The 27,095-nt window shown below is 52.4% G+C and overlaps 1 protein-coding gene across 2 annotated transcripts in view; it reads left to right on the top strand.

The window, feature by feature from the left end:
- Positions 1–27,095, top strand: part of OTOF (otoferlin) — a gene marked incomplete at both ends in the record, with an annotated part of 61,573 nt that overhangs the window by 9,170 nt on the left and 25,308 nt on the right. Inside the window, 14 exons of one of the 2 annotated variants that reach the window (XM_084285058.1) lie at positions 8,375–8,474; positions 11,437–11,648; positions 13,743–13,829; positions 15,695–15,730; positions 16,561–16,596; positions 17,082–17,102; positions 18,254–18,301; positions 18,653–18,682; positions 22,586–22,659; positions 23,524–23,650; positions 23,890–23,944; positions 25,131–25,262; positions 25,622–25,684; positions 26,315–26,399. In XM_084285058.1, the coding sequence (XP_084141184.1) occupies positions 8,375–8,474; positions 11,437–11,648; positions 13,743–13,829; positions 15,695–15,730; positions 16,561–16,596; positions 17,082–17,102; positions 18,254–18,301; positions 18,653–18,682; positions 22,586–22,659; positions 23,524–23,650; positions 23,890–23,944; positions 25,131–25,262; positions 25,622–25,684; positions 26,315–26,399 (1,106 nt within the window). The remainder of the gene's footprint in view (positions 1–8,374; positions 8,475–11,436; positions 11,649–13,742; positions 13,830–15,694; positions 15,731–16,560; positions 16,597–17,081; positions 17,103–18,253; positions 18,302–18,652; positions 18,683–22,585; positions 22,660–23,523; positions 23,651–23,889; positions 23,945–25,130; positions 25,263–25,621; positions 25,685–26,314; positions 26,400–27,095) is intronic. The other variant, XM_084285059.1, reaches the window with a different exon arrangement.

Here is a 27,095-nt window from a genome sequence, read left to right as displayed (position 1 = left end):
TGGCATTTACAGGCAGTGGTGAAATGATCCCCAAAGCATCCCTGTAGCAGTGTGTGACCCCAAGGCAGAAGGCCACCAGGAGCCCAAGGGGGCAATGACAGCAGAGCCTCGGTCCAACTCTATGGGCTGCCTAATGGGGGAGGAAGGGACTGGCTTCAGATCTCAGCATCAGTGGCAGGAATCAACCAGCAGAAGACGGCTCCAAGTCCGAAATATAAAGGGATTAGCCACGGGTTTATGTCCTGCCTGCTGAGAAATGCCCACACCAGCACACCCAGGCCGTGTCCTGAGGCAGGGCCACAACCACAGCCCGGCCTTCTGTCCCAGGAGGAGGACAGACAGACAGACACAAATCTTGGCCGGGAGGGAGAGGGGAAGGGAGAAGCAGAGCCCTGGCACAGGCTGTGGAAAGGCGAGCCATGGTGAATAATTCACGTGCGGCTGATTAGGAGGACTTATCAAAGCCCCAGATAAAGGCGCGACACCCGATGCAGGCCCGCCGTGAATAATGGAGGGGCCCGGTGCTGAGCCACGGCTGCGTGGCTATTGCCTTGCCTTTGTCTGCTGCCCCGTGGCCAGCACCACGCAGCTAATTAGCTGGTAAGATAATCCTTCCCTGGCCCTGGTCCCCTGGTCCCATCTGATTGCTGCTGGCTCCACCGAGGGGCTGTAGGTTTGGGCCTGGTGGCTGTCCTCGGGAGCTGTTCCCCATGGATTTGGGTGCCCAAAAAAGGGGGCAGTGCATTGAGAGAGTTCATGAGGACACCTTAAATGAGGAAAACCTTCCTCTGGTGGCAGTTCCTTCAGTAAAAATGTGTAAAGAACCTCCTGATTCCCGTGTTGGCCCAAGGACATTTCCCCCGTGATGCTTATTCTCCATCTCCAAACCACTCTCCTCTATTCCTTGGTCAACATCACCCAATGTCACCTTCTTGGGGACCAAGAAGGTTGAGTGGAAGCAGGATACCCCATACCAAGGCACAAAGAGGTATCAGCACCTCCAAAGCCAGCAGGGCAGTGCAGACGCCCCTGCCCCTGCCCCTTGTGGGGGTGCAGATTTAAAATCCTGCACCCGAGAGAAGGACAAATAGGCACAGTTTTATGCATCCATCTCAAAGACATGGGATGCTCCATGTGATGCCATGCATCATGGAGAGCAGGTGTTGAAGCCAAGCAGCTGTTGCATTGTGAGAATATTTGTAGGAACTCGGTGAGGAACTCCTACAGGAATATGATTAATTTTTGCCCTTTCCCTTCTGGTCCCCCTGGGGAAACTTAAAAAATATCTGCAGGGTGAGTGAAAATTCATGGCATACGATGCCACAGTGCCCTGGGAGGGGGCATGTGCAGGAGGAAGGTGTGTGATGTGGGGTCCCAGATGTGGACTTGAGTGTGTCTGGGCAGGAGAAGACACCATGAGCCATGTACCAGCAACCTGGGGTGGGGGATAGATGTGTGGCAGAGGCAGAAAGAAGCAAGGAGCAAGTGGAAGCATCAGCCAGGGCAGCACAACATGATGGGAAGACACCAGAGGACACCAAGGACACCAACAGCCACAGAGCAGCATCCCCAAGACAGCAGCTCCTGCCCTGACCCACGGGGACCACCTGGACCAGCTCCTTCTGTGCCCCATGTTCCCCCCATGCCTAGAGCCAGGACATCCCGTAAGGATGGAGAAAGCTGCACAAAACCCCACACCTTTTCCTCTGAGGAGGTTTGTTTTCCTCCCTGCTGGCTGCATGTCACCATTTTCCTCTCCGGGGTGAGAAGAAGCAGTAACCAGATCTGTCTGAGGGCGATGCCAGGGTGGGCACGCTGATAACACCCCCAGCAGAAAGCTGATCCTCGGAGAGCAGGCGGCAGCTGGCTCCCCTTACCTGGCCAAGAAACAGAAGGACTAATACCGAGGGCTTTTGATACAGCTCGCCAGGATAAAACAGAGCTTCATTTCATCCTTTGTGCTCCAATTTGGATCTCTGCAGGGTTCGTGCCTTTAGTGAGCAGCTGCCCCCAGCAGGACTTGGGGACACCGAGGTGCTCACCGCTTCTGCTCGCCTGCAGATGATGATGTGATGCAGGATTCGCTGCAGGAGCCTGCAGTGCCGGGACCTTTCTGCTGCCAGAAATGCTGAAATATCACAGCCAGAACCTGCAGCATCATCGGCGTAGCAGCAGGCTTCCCCCTTGGTGGGCCAGGTCCCGGGGACACCACGAGGTTGCACCCAAGGGGTCTGTGTCCAACCCAGCGGAGCCCTGAGTGCACCCATAAAAATGTGCAGAGAACTGCTCAAAGGCAAAAACAACCCTGCAAATGAAACCGTGTGCCTTTAACCCAGATAAAGTGTTTGCAAAACATTTCATCTGATAGATCAAGAAGGATCTGATAGACCAGAAAAAGGGCCTAAAGCTCTAGAACTGCTTTATTTATTTTATTTTTATTTTTATTTTTATTTTTATTTTTATTTTTATTTTTATTTTTATTTTTATTTTTATTTTTATTTTTATCTTTATCTTTATCTTTATCTTTATCTTTATCTTTATCTTTATCTTTATCTTTATCTTTATCTTTATCTTTATCTTTATTATTTTCATTTTTTTATTTTTACTTTTACTTTTACTTTTATTTTTATTTTTATTTTTATTTTTATTTTTATTTTTCTTAACAGTAAATTAAGTTAGGCCTCTTCAGTTCAGAAGGGGAGATAACTTTCTGTATCTTTTGGTTAGCCCTGAAGTGGTCAGGGAGCTGGGGCCTGATCTTTGAAGGCCCCTTCCAAGTGAACCGTTTTATGTTATGCTGTGCTATACCAGATATCCATCAGGCTAAACCAGGGAGTTATTCATCACCTGTTCCAGCAGAAAAAAATATGAAGGTTTAAAGGAAGAAATCAGAAGCAGGCTCAGGATGAAGTGTCTTCAGACAGAGCCAGCTGGGCTGTGGAGGGCCCCACAAGGTCTTGTGGATAGCAAAAGTTTACAGGCTCAAAACTGAATTTGGCATCTTCGTGGAATAAAAAACTAAATGAGTTTACTGAACACAAGGATTTTTCCTCTGGGCCAGGAGCCTTAAGGTGGGCATTTTTCATGGGGCAGAAGATTGTGCACTGACCAGCAGGGTTTGATGAGCTTCCTGATGTGTTTGGGGTATCAGTATACACTGATTTTCCCTCCTGAGAGCCCAGACTCCCTACCCTTTCCAATCCATGGGCTGTCCTTTTTATTTATTTTATTATTTTATTTTATTTTATTTTATTTTATTTTATTTTATTTTATTTTATTTTATTTTATTTCATTTCATTTCATTTCATTTCATTTCATTTCATTTCATATTATTTATTTTATTTTAATTTGATTTTTTTTCCTTAAATCAGCACTTCCTCTCCATTTTCCATTGCACTTCTTAGGCTGTGGGGTTATTCTCCTCCAAGGAAGCTCCTTGCCCAACCTCTTTTCCAGGAGCAACCAAATGGGTTTCTTGGGATCAGTCCCATGAACAGCATCTCCTCAAATATTCCCCTGCACTCGGACGCTGCAGAGCTTGCAGTGACAACCACTGCCATGCCTTTAGCTACAAAACAGTGCTCATGCCATGCTGAGAGATGCAAAACCTTCCCTCCTGTGGCTTACACGATGCGTGCCCGGAGCTTGAAGCATCCTGAAGAGCCTTTTTCACTGCACAGCCAAAATGCAGCTTCCTCTGTCATCACCCTGCTGCAGCCACGGCTTCCCAAATCGCTCACCTCCTCATCTCCCCTCCGCACCCTGCCTGCGTGGCTGGAAAATTAGCTTACCCCGGGGGTGTGTGCAATCATTTCTGTTTTGTTAATGGCTGGATAACCCGGAGAAATGTAGGACGCCCCAGCTGCTCCACCTCAGCAGCCTCCAGACATGAAAAGTTGCTTCGGTGAATTAACTTTATTATTTTTTTTTTTTCCCAAGCAAACTCTTGCAAAAATCCTCGTTAAATATGAATGGCTTTTCATTCACCCTGGAAGACAAGTGGAATAGCATAACGAGTGCCAGCCCTGTCTCGTAGAAACAGATCCTGTCAGGAAAGTCACTGGGGATGCGCTTACAGACCTGGTTGCCAAAGGTGCTGACGCGGATGCGCTCAGACTTGGCACGGTGTCTGACTCGGCGGCACAAAATATTTTGATTAAGAAATGAAAACCCAGGAAATCTTGTCACGGCGGGTGCTGGGGGTGCCGTGCATGTGCTAAAATCCCAGCAGAGATTGGGGACGGGGACGTGTCCCCAGGCAGAGCTGGGCTCCTCGTGCGGCAGTGCACAACTCCCTGCAGTGGCGAACTGGGGAAGGAGAAGGATGGATGGATGGATGGATGGATGGATGGATGGATGGATGGATGGATGGATGGATGGATGGATGGATGGATGGATACAGAGAGGCTACCTGCATTCCCAAGGCTTTCCCGGGTTCAGAAGCAGAAGGTTCCCAGGTTCCAGGAGCAGAATTTGCCCACGGAAGAAAAATGGTGTCCAAGGGCTGAGCCAGCAGGGAAGGAGGGACAAGCCTTCGTAGGCTGAAGGATGCCTTTGGCAGAACTAGACCAAGCTGCACAGTCCTCAGATTTGTGCCTAATAACATCTCGGGCTTCAGTGCTACAGCCTTTGCTTTGAGGGAGCGAGGATTTCAGTGCTGGCAATGCCTGGCAGGGTTCTACCCAGTCACTGAAGTGCTCTGGGCACGGCTCGCAGAGGGATTCATGGAAAGCTGGCACGTGCCACGAGGGCAAAGAGCAAAGAGCAGCACGTGGTGGGATGTGCAGCACTCCCAGACCGCTCCAAGCCCAGAATTGGGCTGGGTTGGTAACAGAAGAGGCTCCAACAGTCTGATAAAATTACGAGTGACCCAGAAAAACTCCCTCTCTCTTTCCATCCGCAGAAATGCCAGGGGAGGGAGCAGGGCACTCGATGAATTATGAAAGGCTCAGAAGTGAAAGGCGGCGCAGACGGGTGCTGAATATTTCATCCCCTCTGGCCAGGCTCTTGCTGGAGACATGGGATGGGAGGGGGGCAAGGAAGGGGACCACCACCCCAAGGCATCTTTCTGGCCCTTCCCAGACATGAGCTGGGCTGAGCTCTGCTACCAGAGCCGGGGGGTGCAGAGTCACAGCACACAGAGGGTTGCAAAGACACGCAAAGAAAGTGGTGCAGGGACTCCTGCTTTTCTCCAGCCTCAATTAGGAGCACTCACGGGCAGCTTTCGTGTGCTTTTTGGCTGCAGCTCAGACTGAGGGAGCAGAAAAATGCAGGAGGTGGGTGTGATGCTCTCCTCCTCTGGGTTTTTCTTGGTCCCAGACAGGAGCAGCACAACAGCAGGGCACAGAAGAGGGAGGTGGCTGCTTCAGATGGGTCTGGGGGCTCAGAAGCCCCTCTGCTCTCTGCTGCAGCCAGGGCAGGAGCTCTCCGAATGGGTTCTGCTGCCCGGGATGTCCCCACTGCCTGCTTTGGGGCAGAGATGTCCCCACTGTCACTCTGGGTTCTCCCCATCCACCACCACCACGCTCCGGATGGCTTCTGGCTGCATGTCACAAGTCCTTGTGATGCTGGGAGGGGGGTTGAGCCCACGTCCTCACCCCCTGCTTGAGAAACCCAACACTCGGACGTGTCAGATGAGATCTGCGGGGCTGCTTCGCTCTTCTCAAGCTGTTCCCCCTGGGGAACGCAGGAGATCTGCGTGTGAAACGCCTCCTGGAGATGTTTGCTCCTTGCTGGCCTCCTGGGCTCTTTCCCCACTCGTCCTGCGATGTGATCTGACAGCGCCAGACCCAAACACGCTCGCAGGCAGAGCTGCAGCCCAAGCACGAGGTTGCTCCGTGCCCTAAAGCCTTGAGCCCTCCTGGGACAGCCACAGCAGCACCGGGGACACCCCCAGGCTGTGCCTGGACCCGAAATGCTGTCGGTTTTAAGACGTGAGACGGGCAGAGCTGGGGCCTCTCGTGGCTGCCCCACAAAGCAGCAGGGAAGCACACGTGTTTTGCCACTGCTATTTAGCAGAACCAGGCTTTTTTTTTAGCAGAACCAGGAAACAGAAGCAGCATCCGTGGAAGGATGGATCAGGGGGAGCTGCATCCATGCAAGGTTTCGAGGCTTGGCTGGACAAAGCTCAAAGCCAGCCTCATCCAGAGCTGGTGGTGCTCAGGGAAGGGACCTTCTGCACAGACCCTTGAAGGAAAAGCTCCATCCTGGTGTGAGATTCCTTAAATTAAGGAAAAAAACAACACCACAAGTGCTTTGTTGCTGGAGAAGCAGCAGCTGTGAACCCTGGGCTGCAGGGGATCGGATGGGAAGCAGATGTCCAGGTGGTGAGAGCTGGGCACGGGCACATTCCCCCCCCCCCTTTTTGTAATTCACAACAAGCCAAGGCAGTTTGAAACCACTTCAGAGTGCTCTCCCCAGCTCTGTGGGAAGCAGAAATGCCCACGGCTGAGGAGCTGCAGTCACATTTTGTTTTTATTGCCTTCACCAAGCCGAGGATGCTGGAGGGGATGGTGGAGGCAGCCGGAGCCCAGGGCAGGCTCTCCGGCTGCCCCCAGCTCATTTTGCATTTCCAGCCCTGTTAGAAAGGACTTTTTGAGAGCTCCCCATCCCTCTGGGGGTGTTCCTGCTTACAGACACCTCTGCCACGTGCTCCAGCCCTGCACTTTAGGGCTGTGCAGCATCACCAAGGGGCTGCATTTTGTGCCAGCGAGTTAAATACTGACAGCTACAAACACGTTCAGGAACACGAACAGCACAGTGAGCAGCCAGCCGAGCCTAGAAACATTCACAAACAAACCTCCCTGGTAAGAAACCATACCAAAATAACCTGATTTTAGAGCTCGGGCCACAAAAGGAGCCCTCCAAACTGACTTTGAGCTGACCTCCATCCAGCCAGGAGCAGGGGACAGCCCTCCAGCCCTCCAGCCCCCCAGCACAGCCTTGTTCAACTCTTGTTGAAACCTTTCCGAAGCAACAGAGAGCTGCTTCTCCTGCAAACAGCGAATCTCACTAATTAGCTAACCCTGAAGCCCAGGCTGATACGGCGTTTTTCCCCTGATAAGCTCATCCCTGGGAAGATGCGGCTCTCGGTGGGAAGTGGTGCTGCATTATTCATGTGTGCAACCACGGGAAACGCTCAGAGAAAAGGTTTTTGTGCTCAACCTCGTGTCTTGGGGGTGCACGGGGAGCTGGGCTGGGGAGGTGCAGGTCCTGCAGGGTGCTCACGGGTGGGTGGGAGCACGGCACACGGGATCCCACTCCTGGAGCATCACGGCACGCTGCAGCGGGGTCCCCTTGCTGCTGCCGCGAGCTGGGTAAGTGGTCGAGCCCCAGAAAGGTCATTTTTCTGTTTTTTTCGGGTAGTTTATTCACATCCCTCCCAGCAGGTCACTTGCTGAGTGGTGTGTAATGGGGTAACTACACAGCACAGCCCATTTTGTGGTCAGACACCCCTGGGGCAGCTCCATCCCAGTTCATCTTGGACACAGCATCAGTGCTTGGGCTGTACAGGGGCAGAAATGCCCTCCGTGACCCACACACAGCACAGGCAGTTCCTCTTTGGTATCACACCTCGATAAATCAGCACCACAGGGATGCCTCAGGGTTCACAAGAAAGCATTTTTAGCAGCAGCTGCTTCCTTGCTGGAGCAGAGCACCGCAGGGACCTTCCTGGTGCACCTTCATTGTCACCCGGGATCGTGGCGCTGGAGGTGCCACACGAGGCCAGAGGTGCAAGGCAGCTCCACTTTCACCTTTTCAGGGCTTTTTCCGTGTCGGGAGCCACGTGTTGATTCACAGCTGGCTCTTTCCTCGGGCTGACTCAACCCAGGCTGCGCAGGTCCCTCTGGTGCCGCACCGGTACGCGGAGAACATCAAGCCACAGCTCCTTGACAAGCCATGAGCCAGAGAATAAATAATGGCTTTTATTAGCGAGCGCCAGGCTCCTCTGCTCCCCGTGGCATCCTCTCGGGCTTTTAATTTAATGAGCAGGGCTGCTTTTGGTGCACGGTGCTGCGCTCCTGGCTGCGTGGTGCAAAGAGCTTGGGCAGGAGCCGCAAGGAGCGACGAGGTGCTGGTGTGGTGCTCGGGGAGAAGGATCCACGGTGGCCAGAAGGTGTTTTATGCCCTATATCAGCCTCGGTGTTTGTTGTATCCCTACATCAGCCTCGGTGATCGCAGCAGTATCATAGGATAAAGGATGATATCAAAGGGTCCCAGGATGGTTCGTGCCGGAGTATGAGCTTTCCACGAGTTCTCCGTGCTCAAAGCAGGCTCCGCACCACCTCCAGCAATCAAAATCGTCCCGTTTTTCCCTTTACCATTAAAAATGTTGTCCTGGCGGGTGCTCGCCTGACCTTTCTCTGCTCCGTAGGCTCATCGGCACGTTCCGCATGGTCCTGCAGAAGGTGGTGGAGGAAGGGCACGTGGAGGTGACGGATACGCTCATAGACGACAACAACTCAGCCATCCAGGTGGGTCGCAGCTCCCCTTCCCTTATCCGACCCTGATAGTGCACGGAAAACGTGAAATCCCACTCTTTGTGCCTCTCAGGGGAAATTTGGGATAAGAAATACCCAGTTTGGGTCTGCGCCCTTCATCCAGAGCCCCCCAGGCCTGGCTGATGCACCTCATGGGAGCTGTTTGCCATGGAGACTGAGTTTTATGACACACTTGGAAATCCAGCTACTTTTGATCTTCCTGTGTATAAAAACGCCGGTGTTTTGATTTAAAAAAATAAAAATTCAGCCTTTCTGCCTGCTAGGCACAACATTTTCCTGCCTCTATAAGCAGGTTCCGAGGCTCAGCACAAGGGAGCTCCATCAGCAGCAACAGGAGGTGACTTCTGGGGGGCAGAGGGAATGAAACTGGTAAAATAAATGGGAAAAAGTCCTAAGGAGGGGCAGGGGAGCAGAGGCAGCACAGCCCCAGGATGCTTTCTGGGGCTTGCTTTGGGCAGAAATGCCACGTCCCTTTATTCCCCCTTTGTTTTGGGGATGGTTTAACCCCAGGTCTAAGCTGGAGCCGGGAGGTGAGGGTGCAAGCTCACTTTTGGGGCTTTCATCAGGATTTCGGTCCCTTCTCCCGTGCAGTCTCCATGGCAACTCCAGGAGAGTCAAAACTCACAAATTTGTCTCCAAACCGCTGCTGCCGGGCTCCGCTCCACCAGGAGGAGGAATTTGGGCTGCAGGAGCCCTGCAAAGAGAATCCAGAGGGCAACACTTGGGGCATTTTGGTGACAAAACGCTGTTGGAAACCCAAAGGTGGCACAGATCCCACTGAGCAGCAGGGTCAGTGGGGGCTGTAGTGTTGGCAGAAAACCCATTTGGTCCTCCCAGGGGTGGGCATCACCTCTGAGATGCGAAAAAAAATGGATTTGTTGGAAATGATGCTCTCCTCTTTAGGTGTCTTCTCTCTCACAGGGACCCCCTGTGCTTTGGGATCCCCCTGTGCTGTGGGATCCTGAGTTTTGGGACCCCTGTGCTTTGGGACCCTGAGTTTTGGGACCCCTGTGTTGCAGGGCTCCAGGTGGGTCCAGTTCAAAAGATCCAAGAGCTGCAAAGCCAGGAGGGGTTTTGTGGTCGTGTAATTTGGCCATCAACAAGGGGCTCTGGGACAGCTCAAAAATTATTGGCAGCTGGCCAGGGAGCAAATAAAATAAAAGATAAAGATAAAAATTAAATTAAAATAAAATAAATAAAAATAAAAATAATAAAAATAAATAAATAAAATAAAATAAAATAAAATAAAATAAAATAAAATAAAATAAAATAAAATAAAATAAAATAAAATAAAATAAAATAAAAATAAACCATACAAATAAAAGCCAATACAAATACAAATCTTTTTAAATGTCCAGTGACAGAGGAGCCAGCAGTCCTTCGATGAACTATTCCACGGGGTAATTTTCTTTGCCATTACAAGTCAGAGTTTCGTTTGCAGTGTGAATTTGGTTTCAGTTTATAGCTACTATTTTCCCTTCAAACAAGCGACAATTTTATTCGGCCCCAAACCAAAATTGTTCATTTTATTGCACCCATCATTTCTAGTTTCTTTTTAAGGATTTTTTTTTAACTTTAAAAAATAGTTTTAAAATAAGTTTTCAAGAGCAAATGTCTCATAGCAGCACTGAAGTGGCTTGAAAATATGAAAAATTACTATTTCAGCGTGGATCTCTCCCTCTCCTCTGTATTTGCTTTTTCAGACCATTTGAAGCAGCTGGGTGGGGGCAGCACAGTGGGGCAAAACATTTTGATTGACTCAAATTTGCCTTTTTCCATGGAAAGAATAAAATCAGTCAAAACCTTCCTCAAAGCTGTGTCCAGCTGGGCTCATTGAATGTCTTGAATTGCCCCTGGCCACATCCTGCATCTCCCAGCCCTTCTCCCTCCCTCGGACAGCAGCACCGGGATATAAAATCCAGGTAGTTTTATATAAATATAAATATAAATATAAATATAAATATAAATATAAATATAAATATAAATATAAATATAAATTAGATATAGGCATAGATATAGATATAGATATAGATATGAATATGAATATGAATATGAATATGAATATGAATATAAATATAAATGTAAATGTAAATGTAAATGTAAATATAAATATAAATATAAATATAAATATAAATATAAATATAAATATAAATATAAATATAAATATAAATACAGGTGGTTCTCCTAAAAATACAGGAAAAGGAAGGTTTCCCATCACATTTTTCCTGCACAGGGTTTGCTTCTCCAGCAGTCGCTGGCAGCCGATTCCTGATGGATACTAACTGTGGGAAATTGTGTATGCCCCAAAAAACACCCAAACCATCCTAGAATCATAAAAATCAGAGAATATCCCCAGTTTTAAGGGGCCCATAAGGATCGTACTGGGAGGCAGCAGCTCGGCCACCCGATGCGGGGCAGCGCTGATCCTTTTGGGGTCCCTCTGCTGGGGACGTGTCCTCTCTCCTCAGGGCTCCTGCCACCACCCGTCCCATCCCTGGGGTGACAAATTCTGGTGACATGGTGACAAATTCTCCTTTCTGCTAGAAAAAATCCCATCCTCACATCTAACACCAGTTGTCTTTGCATTGAGCTACCCAGTAACTTCCTAGTGGAAGGTGAAGAAAGATTTGGGGTTCGGGTTTGGTTTAACCTCTGCGGCAGCTGGTTCCGTATTTTCCTTTCCCAAATTCTCTGTTTTTAGTGGAGACACTTTGCTGGCTGCTCTGACCAAAGCAGAGTTTTTGGGACTTTGGCCATCAGGACAAAGTTGGTGGCTCACATCTTCATCCAGGCCTTAAAACCCTGCAGGCCCGCTCCCCAAAATGCCTCAAGCTCTGGATGAGAAGAGGTTTGGGGGACGTAAGGCAGCAGCTCCTCCTGCCTTTGGGATTTTGTGGGCTCCTTGGTGCTGAGCCCATCTCCTTGTGCGTTGCAGACCAGCATCTCCATAGAGATCCGCTACCAGGCCCAGGACGGGACGGTGGGCACGTGGAGCGACAAGGAGTTCCTGGAGACCCCCGGACCCCGCTCGGAGGGGGACAGCAGATCCCCTCTGGAGACCGACAGCCTTCTCCCCAGCTTTCGGCAGAGCTCGGATGTGTCCCCGGGGAAATCCAGCCAGCAGCCTGCCGACAGGAGCTTCAGGAGGTAATAGGGACAGTATAATTGTGGTAGGGCTGCCACCAATGGGCAGCAGCATCCCCAGCACCCATACGGGGAAATTCCCACCCCATAGCAGTCCTCTTCCTCCTCCCCAGCATCTGTGGGACCCACACCACAGCTGGAGGTGAGGATGGGTGATATGGGGCCTTGTGCTGCTGCCAAAAGGGCCTGGTGTTCCTACAGAGCCCTCCAGCACAGAGCCAAGGCCTCCCACGAGCATTGGGATTCAGAATATGTGGCAGATGTTTGGGTTATAAATGTGGTTAAATACAGATCTGAGGAGGGTGAGGGGTCTGGCTGCTGGCAAACCCCCTGGTATCGGGTGGGATTGGGGCTGGTTGATGAAGTCTGGGGTCCTGCACCTCGACCCCAGGGCAGGAGGCAGGTCCTGACCCCATACTGGTGAGGATGCTTATGGGGTCTTGGTGCCTTTGACATTTGCCCATGTGCTGGGAGCATTACGAGTGTGAACGTCCTTTGGTGAGGCTGGAGGAGACACCAGGGATGCTGATAAGCCCTGATTTCTGCTTTGTCTCTCTAAACGTCACCAAACTTAAATGAAATCTCCATCCCAAGCCAGGAAAGACGAGCCCTCTTTGGGTTCACGGAGAACCCCTGGATGACAAGGGGACACCTCCAGGCCTCTAAGGGATGCCGTTACCACCTTTCTGTTAGCTTCCAGCTCTTTGGCATCACTTTTGGGCTGGGCTGGGTGCTCTGAACCCCCTCATCCAGCTTTTAGGCAACAGGAGGGCTTTGCAAGTGTCAAACCACTCGTGTATAACAGCACCGGGTTCTCGGGCTGCCAAGCAAATTTTTTCAGGCAAATTTATGTCATTTGTGTAGTTGTGCTGTCCGTGACGGTCACTCCGCCTGCCTGGCTCCCACTCCAGTAGCTCCAGAACCCCGCTGGAAAAGCGGAGCCCTCAAAGTCCTGAACTTGCTTAAAATCTCGTGGAAATTGGTAACCAGTAGAGGAGGGGGGAGCTGTGCACGGGTGGCACAGAGCTGGGTGCTCCGGTCACTCTGTACCCCCCAGCACCTCACAGCCCCTGGCTGAGGGTCGCAGCCCAACCGCTTGCAAGGTGAATCTTGGAATAACCCTAGGAATTGGCCAATTTAAAAAAATATATATATTTGCACCAAAAATACTTGCAGCTGTGCTGGTTCATGCACCCCCACCCTGCGTTTCCGCAGTCGTGTGCGCCGGCAGTGTTTGCTTTCTGCCTGCATTTAGTGCTTTATTACGGCCATATAAGGGCAAAATTTCTTTTTCCCCATGGTGGGATTGAAGAGATATATTCCCAGTCGTCCGCATCGCTCCTAGGCACTTAATTAACTGTGTGAACCGGGCCGAAACCTGTGGATTTTCAGGCAAATGGGAAGCGCAGGGCTTTGGGGAGGGGTCTTGGGGCACAGCCCTGCTTGCAGAGCCCCCTCACAGGGTCCCATCCTGCCCCTACAGCTGGAGGTGGCTGAGCTGCCCCCGTGCTGGTGCAGAAGGACTTTTTGAGGCTGGTTTGCACCCAGTGGGTGACCCTTCTTTCCTACCAGGGAGCTGAAATGAACACAGAGGTTTAGGAACAAGCAGCAGGGACGTGTGTGGGTTGAACACGACCACAGCAAATCCTACTCAGCCCCGATCCTCTCGCTGAATTTTCCCCACAGCTCAGCAGGAGGGAGAGCAGCTCTCAGGGGTCACAGTCTGGCAAAATCCTCTGAAACTTGGCAGCATTTTTTCCTTGATATCCACAACGTTTTCCAAAAAAAAATCTCATCCGCAGGGCTCACCCGGAGCCAGGCTGCTGCAGCTCCTTCCCTGGGCATCCCAGGAGCAGGCAGTCACCCAAAAAATGCAGGGCGTGCTCTAATCACTGCCCCAAGCAAGATATCATGTGGATAAGTGCACGAGGGTGGCCCCGGACTTCTCCTGCTGCCTTTGTCCCAAGGAGAAAAGGGGATGGAGAAGATTTGTCCTGCAGCAGGAGCACAGGGGGCTTCGGTCCCATCAATATCAGCCCCAATACGAACACCAGGGAGGAAAGGGCCTCATTTTTCTCATCTCACCACCCCCCGCAGGATGGAAGAGGACGAGATGTATTACCACAGCGAAGACGAGCTCCTGGGCGAGGGGGACACCCTTAGCCAGGGCTCCCTCAGCACGAGGTAGGGAGGCAGCCAGCACCCACCCGTGCTGGTGGCCGTGGGGTGTGCAAGTGCTGCGTTGCTCCTGCCGTGTCCCCGGGGATGTCCCACAAGCGTTGCTGCTGGATTCCCACTTCTCAGTTGCAGGAGAGCTTCAGCAGCATCTTTGAAAATGATGCTCAGGGGCTGGGATGCAGGAGGAAAGGCTGTGGGGTGCTGCCTCGCCTGGGAAGCCTCTCCTCCTCCACAGATGTCCCCAAAACCTGAGACCAGCCCTGTCCAGAGCAGGGACAAGCTCCCTGTGACGTGTGTTTCTGTTTGCAGTGGTTTTTCTTGCCGTGCAGTGCTGTGGTTTGTCCCCCACCGTGCCCAGAAAGGGTTCGGGGAGGAGATGCAGCGAAGAGAAGCTCAGGTAAAACCCAGGCACCAAGCTGACACCAGGGCCCAGCCCCACAGGGCAGATTTGGGATTATTTCCCATCCAAAACCTTTATTTGGATGGGGAAAATGAGGATGGGTGTGATGTGTGCCAGGCAGTTTGTCTTCAAAGGCAGGGAGCGTGCCCTTGCACCTTTAATCTGGCAGAGCAGGGGTACGTGGCTGTGGCTCGTTGGGGACATTATTTTGTTTTTCAGCCAATTCCCTTTCCTGGGAAGGTGCAGGAGGGGAGAACAAACGGGTCTGAAAGGGGAAGAGCAGCAGCAGCAACCAGGAGCACATAAATAGTGCCGTGCTTGCTAGGAATTTGCCAGCTGGGACCAAGGGAGCTGCCTGCAGCTCAGCCCCGCAGGCAAACTCCTCCATCAGGTGCTCCAGGTCCCTCTTCCATCACCAGAGAAACAACTGCCGTTCCCAAAAGATGCTCATGAAAGAGGAACAATCTTATATTCTGGACAAAAACAGCTTTGTCCCCAAACCCACCGGCCCCTGAGGCTGAATTCCTGCAGCTGAGGAGCTCGGAGGTGGGTGCGGGTGGATGGGAAGGGGTGGCCAACATCGGGGTTGGCCCCAGGTGCAAAGGAACAACCATTTGCTCCCCAAAAAAGTCCCAGCAGGATTCCTGGCGAGAAAGTGCAGACACAAAGCCATTTTGCTATTTGTTTATTATTATTTTTTTTTTGTTATTTCAGAGGCAGGCTGAACGACAGCAGGAGGCTGCTCTTTGGGAAAAAAGTCCTAAAATACAGCCCCCAGGCGTGGCTTCTTTATGGCTTGGCCCCTGCCTGATGGATCCCCTGGGAGCCTGGGCTCATCCTCTGCTTGCACACACGGCTGGAGGCAGGCGGAGGGTCCCCGTGTTCCCCCTGGAAATGGGGGTCCCAGCCCACTGATTGTTGTTTTTTTATTATCCTGGAAAAAAATAGGGAGATTGCAGTGATTTATCCCAAAGAGGCATTTTTTTTTCAGGAATAACAGGGCTGGAAGCTTGCAATGGGAAGGGAAAGATGCAGAAAATGTCGGTGCAGCCTGTCCCACCTCTGGGACAAAGCCCTGGGACGGGGGGCTTCACCCCTGTCCCTGCAGTCCTGCCAACACCCGGCAGCTCCCCAGCTCTCTGAGCAAATTCACCCCAACCAGAAGGGTGGAGGGTAGGAAGGAGGTTGGCACGGAGGGGACCAGTTCAGCTCCACCAGTTCAACCAGTTTCAGCCCCAGAAACCAGTCTGCGGGGGCACAGAGCGTGCTGGGGCTGCAGGGACCGGTGTGAGGCTCAGCTCAAACTGGTTGTGGGTCCCCAGGCATGCGGGGAGTGCTCTGCTGTGGTGCTGTGCTCTGAGGTTATCCTGTCCTGGAACAAATCATCCCTTTTTTAAAAACTCTGGCACAACGGAGGAGCCCTCTGACTTCTTATCACAATTTTTCCACCCTCTCTCTGTAAATGCCCCAGCCTTGGAGATGACGCAGAAGAAGATCAGCACTTTAGGTAAATACCCCCACGCTCAAAGTCTTGCTCTCCAGAGGCCAATTCCTTAAACCCAGGCCAAAATGTCAAAACCTGGGGGGCCCAGATCTGCCACATCCAGCTCTGTGCCTTTCACCAGGGCTCTCCGGTCTCCTGCTCACCTCGCAGTGCCCAACACGAGCTGCGTGGAGCCCTGGTCCATCCATTTGCCATCTATTTGCCCCTGGGTTCCCTCTGATGGGCACTTCCAGAGCGCTGCTGCCCAAATTTCGGTGGGATGGGGCTGTGTGCGCATCGCCTCTGCCCACCGCCTTGAACCCGAGCCCCCGCCACGCATCACCTGATAGCTGCTGGCCTTGAAATATTGATGGGCAGCACAGAGCCCTCAGCCAAAAGCCATCTGGGCGCGGTGAATTATTGATCGTGCCTTTTTTTTTGTCCGTGCCCAGCAGACCCAAACCGTGCCCGACCGGGTTCAGCCCTCTGCCCTTCACTAATTACCCCCACGGCTCGTTTGATCCAAAGCTGGCGTCGCTGCCAAGCTCTGGCGTTGGATTTGGTGATGGAAACCATTTGGGCACACACGTCTGTGGTGTTGCACGTTGCCTCCACCAGCACAATTGGCCAACCTGGGTCCTTTTTGTCCTGAGAAAAGGCAATGAAACCATCTCCCAAAAACCATCCAGCAGCACATCCTGGGCACATCCAGCAGCAGCAACCAGCAGCTGGGCTGGAGAAACCTGGAAGGCACTGACCAGGTCGTCGTGTGCCCTGCTGCTGGTGGGATGCTTCAAGAAGCCTGACGGTTTGGTTGTTTGGTTGTTTTTCTCTCTTTTTGGTGCCTCGCCAAGGATTAAGTTCAACGACGGATACAAGTCAGTAGCAAGGTACCAAAACGTCGTGGCTGGTGGGGGGTCGCCCTCATCCCGGCCCATCCTGGTCATAAAATTAGGGAATCCTGCGATGGTTTGGGCTGGAAGGGACCTTAAAAAAACATTTAGTGCCAAGCCCTGCGCTGACGCAGGGTTGGTCACCGGAGGAGATGCAGGAGGAGGTCTGTGCTTTGCTGCTGGGGGAGGTGGAGAGGATGCAGAATTTGGGATAGGATCACTGTCCTGCTGCCAGGATGGTGCCTCCTCACTGCCTGGCCATGAAGTGCTGGTCAAAACCAGAGCAAGACCTTGCCCTTCGCTGTGCATTGCAGCGAATGAACCTCAGCATCATCTCCAGGAGATCCTCCCGGGGTGGGGAGGGCAGCTGGTGCTCCTCTCCCCTATTTTGGTGGGCTCCCGTGGGCCGTGGGAGGGTTCATCTGCTTGGGGGGTTGGTTCTTCCTCACGTTCATCCTCCTGGCTGTGTCTCTTCCAAACAGCGAAGACCCCGAAGACCTCAGGTACCGGGGATGGTTTCCCTTCTTGTCTCAGGCCCTTTGGGCATGCTGTGTGCATGCAGGTGGCGTGTGTTGGCATATCCCTGCACGGTGTTTGGCCCCAAGGAAGGATCCTAACTTCTTCCTGCCCTCTTCTTACTGGGGGGCAGAGCTTTCTTGTGCTCACCCCACTCCCTCCTCCCCAAAGGGCAGGGCTTTGGGTTTGGTCTGTTCTCCCCTATGACCAACAAGGACATCCTTTTACTTGGTAGCCTTCTGAAGGAGCTTGGAGGATTGGATTTATCTGTCTGCCTAGCTATCAGTCCATCCACCCACCCACTCATCCATCCATCCATCCATCCATCCATCCATCCATCCATCCATCCATCCATCCATCCATCCATCCACCCATCCATCCATCCATCCATCCATCCATCCATCCATCCATCCATCCATCCACCCACCCACCCACCCACCCCAATACAGTTCTTACTAGCCACCACCTCATCCTAATGTTATTTTCTCCATCCGTCCATCGATCCATCTCAATAAAACCCATCCATCTCATTGAATTCCTTTCCATTCATCTGTCAATGTCATTCTTTCCATTCATCCCTCCATCCGTCCACTTCCATATAGGTCTGTGTCTCTGTCCATCTATCCCAGTGCCATTCCATCCTTTTTCTTTTCTTTTCTTTTCTTTTCTTTTCTTTTCTTTTCTTTTCTTTTCTTTTCTTTTCTTTTCTTTTCTTTTCTTTTCTTTTCTTTTCTTTTCTTTTCTTTTCTTTTCTTTTCTTTTCTCTTCTCTTCTCTTCTCTTCTCTTCTCTTCTCTTCTCTTCTCTTCTCTTCTCTTCTCTTCTCTACTCTTCTCTTCTCTACTCTACTCTACTCTACTCTTCTCTTCCTTCCTTCCTTTCCTTCATCCATCCCTTCATCCACCCATCCATCATCCATCCATCCATCCATCCATCCATCCATCCATCCATCCATCCATCCATCCATCATCCATCCATCCATCTATCCATCCCATTCCCACCTCCTCCTCTGGCATGCCTGTGAGCTGGGCTTTTTCGGTGCTTTCTGCATGCTGCTGAGCAAGATTTTGAGCGCAGAAGGTTGGTGCAAGTTTTGTCACCACATCAGGATGGATCTCACCTGAACTTTGTGGTTGCAGAGCTAAGGCTAAGAGCAGAGAGAAGAGACACCTCGTGTTGCCATTCAGGTACCTGACTCGTGATTTAAATCCTCTCCACCCCGGGCAGATTTACAATGCAGATGGCCCAGCCGAGCTGTTGCCATCAGCGTTTGCTTTTCTGGGTGGATTTCCTCGGCTGTCCCCCAGCCCCAGGCTGATCCCTGCCCGTGCTGGGCTGAGCAGGAGAGCCCCGCTCCTCCTGCACCTAATTTTTGGGTGAGAAAAGTTGCCCGTGGCCACAGCTGGGGATGGGGAGCACCCCTGAGGAGCAGGGGAGCAGCAGGACGAAAAACTGCTTTATTGGGCTGGCTGGAGCTCCTGAAACACACTGAAATTCGTTTGCTTTTTGTTCCCCCGATGCCCGGCCACCGGCTCCAGCAAAGGCAGAGAGAAGACAAAGGAGCACAAGTAGGTTTGCTTTCTCCACTCCTTCTCCTCCTCCTTGTTTCCAGCTGTTTTAGCTCACCTTGGGGCTGGCCTGGTACCTTCTGTGCTCTCCCCTTCCCTAAATCTTAAAATCTGAGCTTCTCGGGTCCAGAGGAGCTCGGGTCTCTTGGATATTTGGGGCAGGAGAGGGGTTTGGCATGGGTTATCAGCCAACAAGACCTGGTACCACCTTTGCAGCTCCGTGCCCACGGCTCAGGCTGCCACATCATCCACGTGGACGCGTTTCTTCACCTCTTGCCTTGTTTTTATCCCAGTTGCTTGTGTCAGTCCCAGACCAGGCTGTGCCTGAGCAGCACCCCCCAGAGACAGGGAGGAGGTGGGGAAAGGAGAGAAATGTCCTGAAGGCAGACAGGAGAAGAGGTGGGGAGAAAAATCACTGCCCTGGATAGCTTGGTCCTTGCTGGTCGCTCTCACAGGCTGGGTGGAAGGGGGAGAAAAGGGCTGGGGATGTGGTTGGGGTTTGGGATGGGGTCTCCAGCACAGCCTGGGCTGGAGGATGGTGTGGCCCTGGGGTCTGTCCTTGGCACACATGGGGTCAGAACCTACTTTATGGACAAAATTCCTGCAGAGAAATGAGCTGTGACAGCCCCGCTCTCTTTCCCTGCTCTCAGCTCCCCAGTAAAAAGCAATGATTCGAGTGTCCTACCCCTGAATAATTAACCAGGAACCCACAACCAGCTCGTTAACCAGGAGCTGCCCAGGAGAGGGGCTGCCCACAGCTCCCTGCACGTGCTGCAGGTCTGCTGCGAGCTGTGCTCTCCTTGGAGCTGCAAAATTGTGGACGTGCCTTCCTCCATCAGATCAAGACATTTCATCAGCTCAAACCCTTGTTAGGCACCAGAAAATCCGCGGGAAGCACACCGTGGGAGGCTGCGTGGATGCTCTGGTGTCTAATACGGGGCGAAGCTCGCTTGGAGACACCAAAGCAGGCTGCAGCGGGCCAGCAGCTGGCACGATTTTGGAGGGTGCTGCAGGAGGCTAAAGCCAGGCAGTGGCAGAGGGGGTTGTGGCACAGCCTGTGCTGGCATCTCAGGTTCACAGCTCATGTAATATTCATGCGGGGATGGTGTCAGCTCTCCGCCGGCTCCTGCCGCCTCCCCTGCGTGTTTTAGCCCGGCAGGAGCAACAGAGGGGCTGGCACGGCCTTTCCTTAGCGCTGCCAAAACCCCTGCTGTGCCCAAAAAGGTGGATTTTGGCCAGGGTTGCCCGTCCCTGCTCATGGGGCACGAGGGGATGGCCGTCCTGCCGTAGATGTTGGTGGATCTCCCGTCTCGGCGGAGCTCTTCCCGTGTCTCCTGGCGGCCAGCGGGTGAAGGTAGTGCCCCCGTGGGATGGGGAGGGGATGGGGGCAGCGACTGGGAGCTGTCGGTGCTCATCTGGCTTGGAGAAGGTGACCGAGGGGGTTTGGGATGGGGTCGGAGCTGCTGGGGGGGTTACCTGGGTGCCTGACCCCAAAGCACTTGGGATGGCTTCCTCCTGGTCCTTTGCTTCTTCCCTTCTCCTTGATATTTGCCATGTACGCTGCCAAAACCCACCCCAATCCACTCCCTTTTGTGGTTTTTGGTTTTCCTCGGTGGCTGTTTCCTAAATACTCATCCCCCTGGGGCTGCAGTGCCCGGGGGAACACCAGGAGGGGCAGGGCGAGGGAAGAAGGGGGGGCTGAGCCGAGCATGGGGACGTGGCCGGGTGCCCTCTGAACCCTGCTCTGGGGCTGAGGCTCATCTCACAGGTGGGCTAGAAGCTCTCAGGATATCTATTTCCCATTTCTGGGGCCTTTTCATGGGATCCTGGAATGGTTCGGGTTGAAAGGGACCTTAAAGACCACCCAGTTCCAACCCCCTGCCATGGGCAGGGACACCTCCCACCACACCAGGCTGCCCAAAATCCCTTCCCACCTGGCCTTGAGCACCTCCAGGGCCACCAACCTGACCCAGTCCCATCCCTAAATCATGTCCCCTAGTGCCACAGCCACGTGTCTTGTCCCACATGGCCCCAAGCCAGCCCAGGACCTTTAAGCTCCCTGCCTGCCCAAACCATTCCGCGATTCTGGAATTAAATTCCCCGGACAGATACAGCGATTTTATCACCAGCCATCCGCAAGCAAATTGCCTGCACGACAGCTCAGGGACTGGTGGGATTTTTTCCCCCATTTTTTAAGAAATTCCTTGAGAAGAAGGGAACAGAACCAGCACTGGAGGTGTGCAGCTTGCCGAGGGGCTGGAAGGAAACCTGGCAGGGGAGAGCAGCCTCAAAGCAGAGATTTACAGCCTGAGCTGCTGTTTTTTTCTCATAATAAGGGTGTTTTCAGAGGGTTTAACAGTGCTGCTGCCCCCAAAACAGCTCTGGGAACACAGATCCCACTCCTCACCCATCCTCCAGGCTGTCCCTGACTGGGGGTCCTGCGGGCAAGTCACAGCCACCAGAGAGTGCCCGGAGACCTCGAGCACTGCTTCACCCCAGCTAAAGCCCAAGCACCTCTCCGGCAATTTGCTCTTTAATTTAGAAAGGAGTTATCACACCGTCTGATCCTGCTTCTGCTGGTTTCACTCCTGCAGCTGCTGTGGCTGCTTTGGGGGATTTTCAGCTGATTCTTGAGGCTAAAAATCCGCATTACCTCCAGCCGTGTGTAACTCTGCAGCTCCCAACTCTTTGCAAACAGCAGCACGGACTTGCACCCAAATAAGAGTGAAAAATCCTCATGGAAATGCCTGCAAATCCGTTGTTGCCTTCATCAATCTCTGACCTTTGGTTCAATCTGTATTTCAGAGCAGTCCGGTGTTGTGATAATCCTGTCGTGTGCTGAGCGCTGCATTTTGAGGGCATTTTTGGTCACCCTGCAGTGCCGTGCTGTACGCAGCTCAGAGCATTTGCTGCTGTAGCAGAGCAAGCCAGGGACTAGAAATTAAATTCATTTAAATGGTCATTTAAATGGTTTAAATTCATTTAAATGGTAAATTTAATGAATTAAATTCATTAAAATGAGGTGAGCTGAGAAAACACCCCGGGATGCATCCTTTTAAAAAAAACACTTGAATTTTGTCTCGTCTCCTTCTGAACTGGACGAGGTGTAAATGAAGGCTAACAACAAGGTGAATTTTCAGCTCCAGCAGCCAAATATTTTCTCTCAGACTCCCGAGATGCCTCTGCTGAAATGGGGAAGTAAAACAGGGTCTGGGTGCCCGAAGCACTTGTGGTTGCATCCCACCGCAGCATTTGGAGCCAGGGGGAGTTTTCCTTCTGACACTTGGCTTAAAGTGATTAACATTTTTGGAAAGCAACCAGCAGGCAATTTGCAAACCTTTTCCCATCCAGCCCAAACCCTCCTGAGCGAATCTGACCCCAGCCCAGAGAGCAATTGGGGTCCCCTACCCTGGTCCCCTGCAAGCGAGGGGCACCTGCACAGCTTTGCAGCACACCTAGACAAAGACATTACTGATTTTTCACACCAAGGTGGCTAGAATTGGTGATTTTTAGTGAACTATTTTTTTTTTTTAGGTAATTGCCCTAGGGAGCAATCGCACGGGGGGTCAGGAGAGGAAGGGAGCAGCAGGGGCAAGCAGAGAGCGGGGCCATGGGGCAGGAGGAAGGGTTTGCTGGTGCTGCTGTTGTGCTCCAGCCTCGAGTTTTATCCCAACGTGGGGCATTCCTGAGAAAATACGAGGCCCAAAACTCGTATTTATGGGGACTTTGGTGTCCTGGCCCTTGTTTGCAGCTGTCCGTGTCTGCTCTTTCGGCTGACATTCCTCTCTTGCTTTGACCTGTGGAAAGCTCCTACATTTCTCACACCCAAATCCCAGACAACTGCACTGAAAACACAGGATTCAATTTTATTTATTTATTTATTTTTAATTTTTTCCCTTTCAGAGCTGGGAAAGGAGTTTTTTCAGCCATGAAGCTTGGCAAGGCGCGTCCCACAAAGGATGACCATCGGAAGCAAGGTAGGTGCCGGGAGGGGAGTGTTCCCCGCTCCTGTGCTGCTTTTCCAGCATCTCCCACACCCCAGAAAAGCTCCTGAGAGACCCCACGAGGGGCTCACATTGGGCACAGCCCGTCCGTAACTCAGGGACAGGGAGTGCTTGGTGCAGAAAGAAGAGATCTCCATGGGGAATTGGATGGGCTCAGCCGCCGCGGGGCTGCCTGAAACCAGACGCCTTTCTGGAGACACACGGGGGGCAGCGGTCGGAAATTCGTTGTTGTTTCCATCCAGATCGAAGATTGGGTTTCAACGGCAAAGAGTCGGGGCAGTGCCTTCTTGTGGGGAAGGAGGAAGGGACCCTAAAGCCCCCCACCCCACTGCAATCCCCTGCCATGGCCCTTGGGCACTGCCAGGGATGGGACACCCACAGGGCAACCCCCTAACTGATGAATTTCCTCCAAATACCTCATCTAATTCTCCCCTCCTTTATTTTAAAACCATTTTCCTTGCTCCTGGAGCAAGCTGGGGGCCTGCCTAGGCTGGTAAAGAGGCTGGAAACCTGCACCCCAGGAGCAGTGTTGCTCCAGTGTTGTTTTACCCCTTGCACTTGGGGCCGTTTCTCATTTCTCATTTTTTCCAAAGCTTGCTGCCCTCACAAAGCCGTACACAGCACGTTCCCCGGGTGGAATAAAATGCCACGTGAGGCAAACCTCCTTTTTTAATCCTTTTCGGACCGGGCTGCCTGTGAGCCGAGCCGGCGCCCGTTGTTCTCTGTGTTATCGGGGGGAGGTCGATGGGACGTATTGGTTACCTTTTTCTGCACCTTTAATTATTCACCGAGTGGAAACAACGAGAGGCATTCCTTTGTCTCCGTGTGCCTGTGCAGATGAACCCGCTGTTCTGGAGGCAGAAGACCTGGACCGAAAAGCCATGAGGCTCGGGGGGGGGCTGGACCCGGACACCATCTCCTTGGCCTCCGTCACAGCCGTAACCACCAATGTCTCGAATAAAAGGTGAGGGCCAACGTGAGCTTGTGCAAGCAGGGGGGGCACGCTGGCACAGGGGGGTAAAAGAAAAATCACATCATCCCGTGCATCGTTGGAAATGTCCCACAAAATGTGCCGCGGTGGCTTGCAGTTTGTGTTCCTCACATTGAAGGGTTTTCCCTGAAGATTTTAGGGCTGCCCATGCTCTGTCCCATCCGGCAGCAAGTCCACTGACTGATGGTTCCCTCTGCTCCCCCCCCAAAAAGGTCCAAGCCCGACATCAAAATGGAGCCGAGTGCTGGGAGGCCGATGGATTACCAGGTAGGCGATGGCTCTCGGGGGGGAGGATGCTCAACAGGAGGCTTCTAGGAGAGGAAGAAGCAGACCAAGAGCTTTTATTTGAACCTCCTCAGACCACAAATGTCAGCAGAGTCACTGCCTGAGGAACAGGAGCTCCTCATCCCAGCAGGTCCCCCTCGGCTCGTGGGACAGCTCGGGGACCAGGAGGACGCGCTCTGCATTAAGCCACTTGCTGGTGTGGCTCCCCATCCTGAACCCAATCATCCTATGAGCCCAGAAAGCCCAGATTAACCTGTAATAGCAGCAGCCCACCTCCAAGGCACATGAAGAACCACACATTTGGCTTCCCCAGGCTCATATGAGCCATATTGCTCCCATTTTTTTCACCAGTTGGAGCCGGCGTGACTCATAAGTTGGTTTCTCTCCTCATTTTCACCGAGGCGTGCCGAGTCGGCAGCAATTTCGCTTTATGTCCTCGCCTCTCGGCACAGCAACACCTTCCTGGGGACACCTCGGAAGGATGCAAAGAAAGATTTTTGTGAGAGATTTATTGCGGAGCATTGCCAGATCCGCTTGTGCATCCCAGACGAGACCAAACAGGAGCAGTATGCATGTGGAGGAGGTTTAATTAGACTCATAATGAACCTAGACCGAACAGCGAGGCTTTCGGGCAGTGAGTGTGCTCATTTCAGGAGAGGTGCAACCAGAACATAAAGAGGGGGAAGGAATTGCAGCCAACAGACAGAAGGGACACAAGTTCTGGTTATTTCAGCACTGCCAGGAGAGGATTGCAGGACGGTGCCATGCCCTCCTCCTCAGGGGGCTCTGTTATCCTTTCTCAGCTGCCTTGCAGGAGCACTGCACCCTCTGTATTTTCTAGCAGAAGCATCTCAGGCCAGCTGGGGTGTCACCAACCAAGCCTCTCCTCCCCAAATCCCCCAGAATTTATGCCTCGTGGGAAGCAAACCCATGCTCCATGCTCTGGGGTTGAAGGATCAGGGATGCCCTGGGTCTCCTGCTCTCACCGCCTCGCAGCTCTCGGGCTTGTTTGAGCAGCTTGGTGTCTTTGGTGTGAGAAGGAAACCCCAAAACTGCCAACACGGTGATGAAAGCGCTTCAAAACCAAAAGCCAGGCGGAGATGGGAGTCCAGGAGCAGCATCTGATGCTGCCCTCGAGGGGGAAAAGCCCACGAATCCCTCTCCGCAGGTCAGCATCACCATCATCGAGGCCCGGCAGCTGGTGGGGCTCAACATGGACCCCGTGGTCTGCGTGGAGGTCGGAGAGGAAAAGAAATACACGTCCATGAAGGAATCGACCAACTGCCCTTACTACAACGAGGTGAGTCTGTCCCCCAGCGATGCTCACGGCCCCCCCTGTTTCTACACAGTCAATTAAATGGGATTTCTTGCCACCCGGGGTCTCTTTCTTCTGTCAGTTTTTGTCAGGATAAGACAAAATCTCAAACCACAGAGAAAAAGAAAGGGAGCCTTTGCCCTCTGGCATTTTACAAATGGTACAAAGTGACCTGTGCCGACCTCTTCTCGGTTTTTCCAAGCAGTCAGTGCTTCCTCCTGATTGCTCGGACCGCAGATACTGCCGGGGGCTGGGGTTTTCCTGGCAGTCTGAGCACCATAATGCTGTCTTTCTTCCCCAAAAGATCTGCTCTCCTGCCCTCACGCCTGCCCTTTCCCTTTCAGTACTTCGTCTTCGATTTCCACGTGCCCCCAGACGTCATGTTCGACAAGATCATCAAGCTGTCCGTGAGTGAGCGTGGTCGCGTTGTCCTTTTTACCAGGTTTTAAGGAAAACGACCCCATTTTGCTCATGCACTGGGAATGGATGTAAGGTCCCTGACAGGGGCTGAGGTGTTGGGTCCTATGAACCTCACCCTTCTTGCTGAGCCCTGGTCCCTCTCTGCCACTGGCATTCAATTGCTGGGGCCACACAGCTCCACTGCCGTGTCTGCTGTGCCCTCTGTGGCTGATTGTTGTTTTTTTAGCTCACTAATTAGGAGCCCCCACATCCATCCCATGCACAGACCGGCTGTACAATTTCTCCCACAACAGGAATTAATTAGGGCACCGATTTTGATCATCCTAAAGACCTTTCATGTAAATGCCCTGGTGTCCTGTTGCCATAGTGGCTGGAAAACCGCACCTTGGTGCAAAAAAAAAGAATTTCTTTGCATTGTTTCTATTCAACCTAAATAACACAGGCTTGCAAGACTGCTAAGCAAGAGCTGCCAGCTCTGCCTCTTAGGGTCCTAGTACAGACTAAGGTCCTGCACCGAGCAAGGAAAATGCATCAGCTCCTTTCCTGCCTGACATTAAACATCTGGAAAAAGCCAGGGTATGGGCAAACCTCTGATTTGTTTTCCCCTTGACTTCCAGGTGATCCACTCAAAAAACCTCCTGCGCAGCGGGACTTTGGTAGGCTCCTTCAAGATGGATGTTGGAACCGTTTACACCCAGCCGGGTACGTGGCCACGCTGTGGGACCACCGTGCGTGCCTGCACCCCTGAATAAACGCCTTTGCAAGGCAGGCACTGCTCCCCTGGGTGATGCCAATCTCACTTATTTAGTGTCCCAGACATAAGCCAGTCACCTGTACTCCCTCTGCGGCCAAGAAAGAGCACTTGGCACCTTCAAAGGAGGTGGCATGTCCCACCTGGAGTAAGGTGGCACCTCTGCATGCGCCAGCTCTCCGCTGACCCTCTGCAGAAGCCCAGGGTTGCTTTGCAAGCAAGGCATTGACCATTCAAATAGCCCAAGGTCCTGGGATCCTAGGAGGATCTTAAAGGCTCGCATTTAAACCAAGAAAGGGAGAATGTGCAATGAAAAAGAGAAAGAGGTTGATGAGCGCTGCTGCCGTGTTGCTGGCTGCTGATGAAGCCTGCAGTGACTCAGTGCAGATGGGCCTAACGAGCGCTCCTGAAATCTGCTGTGCGATTATGGGCCTCGTTTATAGCACATCTGCTTCAGGGAAACCTGTTTTTATAGAACTGCAAACGAGAAGCGAACACTTCTGGCATTCTGTCCTTAAGCACAGGCAACGAGAGCAGGCGCGGGTGGGATTAGGGAGTTGTGTAAAGGAGGTGCAGAGGGGTCCCTGGAAAGCTCCCTGCCAGATTCCTCAGGACATTTCTGCCTAAAAAGCCCAGTCCCTGTACCA

The sequence above is a fragment of the Netta rufina genome, assembly GCF_964035555.1.
Source record: "Netta rufina genome assembly, chromosome: 3".
Lineage (NCBI taxonomy): Eukaryota > Metazoa > Chordata > Aves > Anseriformes > Anatidae > Netta > Netta rufina.
This window is presented reverse-complemented; position numbering and strand designations above follow the sequence as displayed.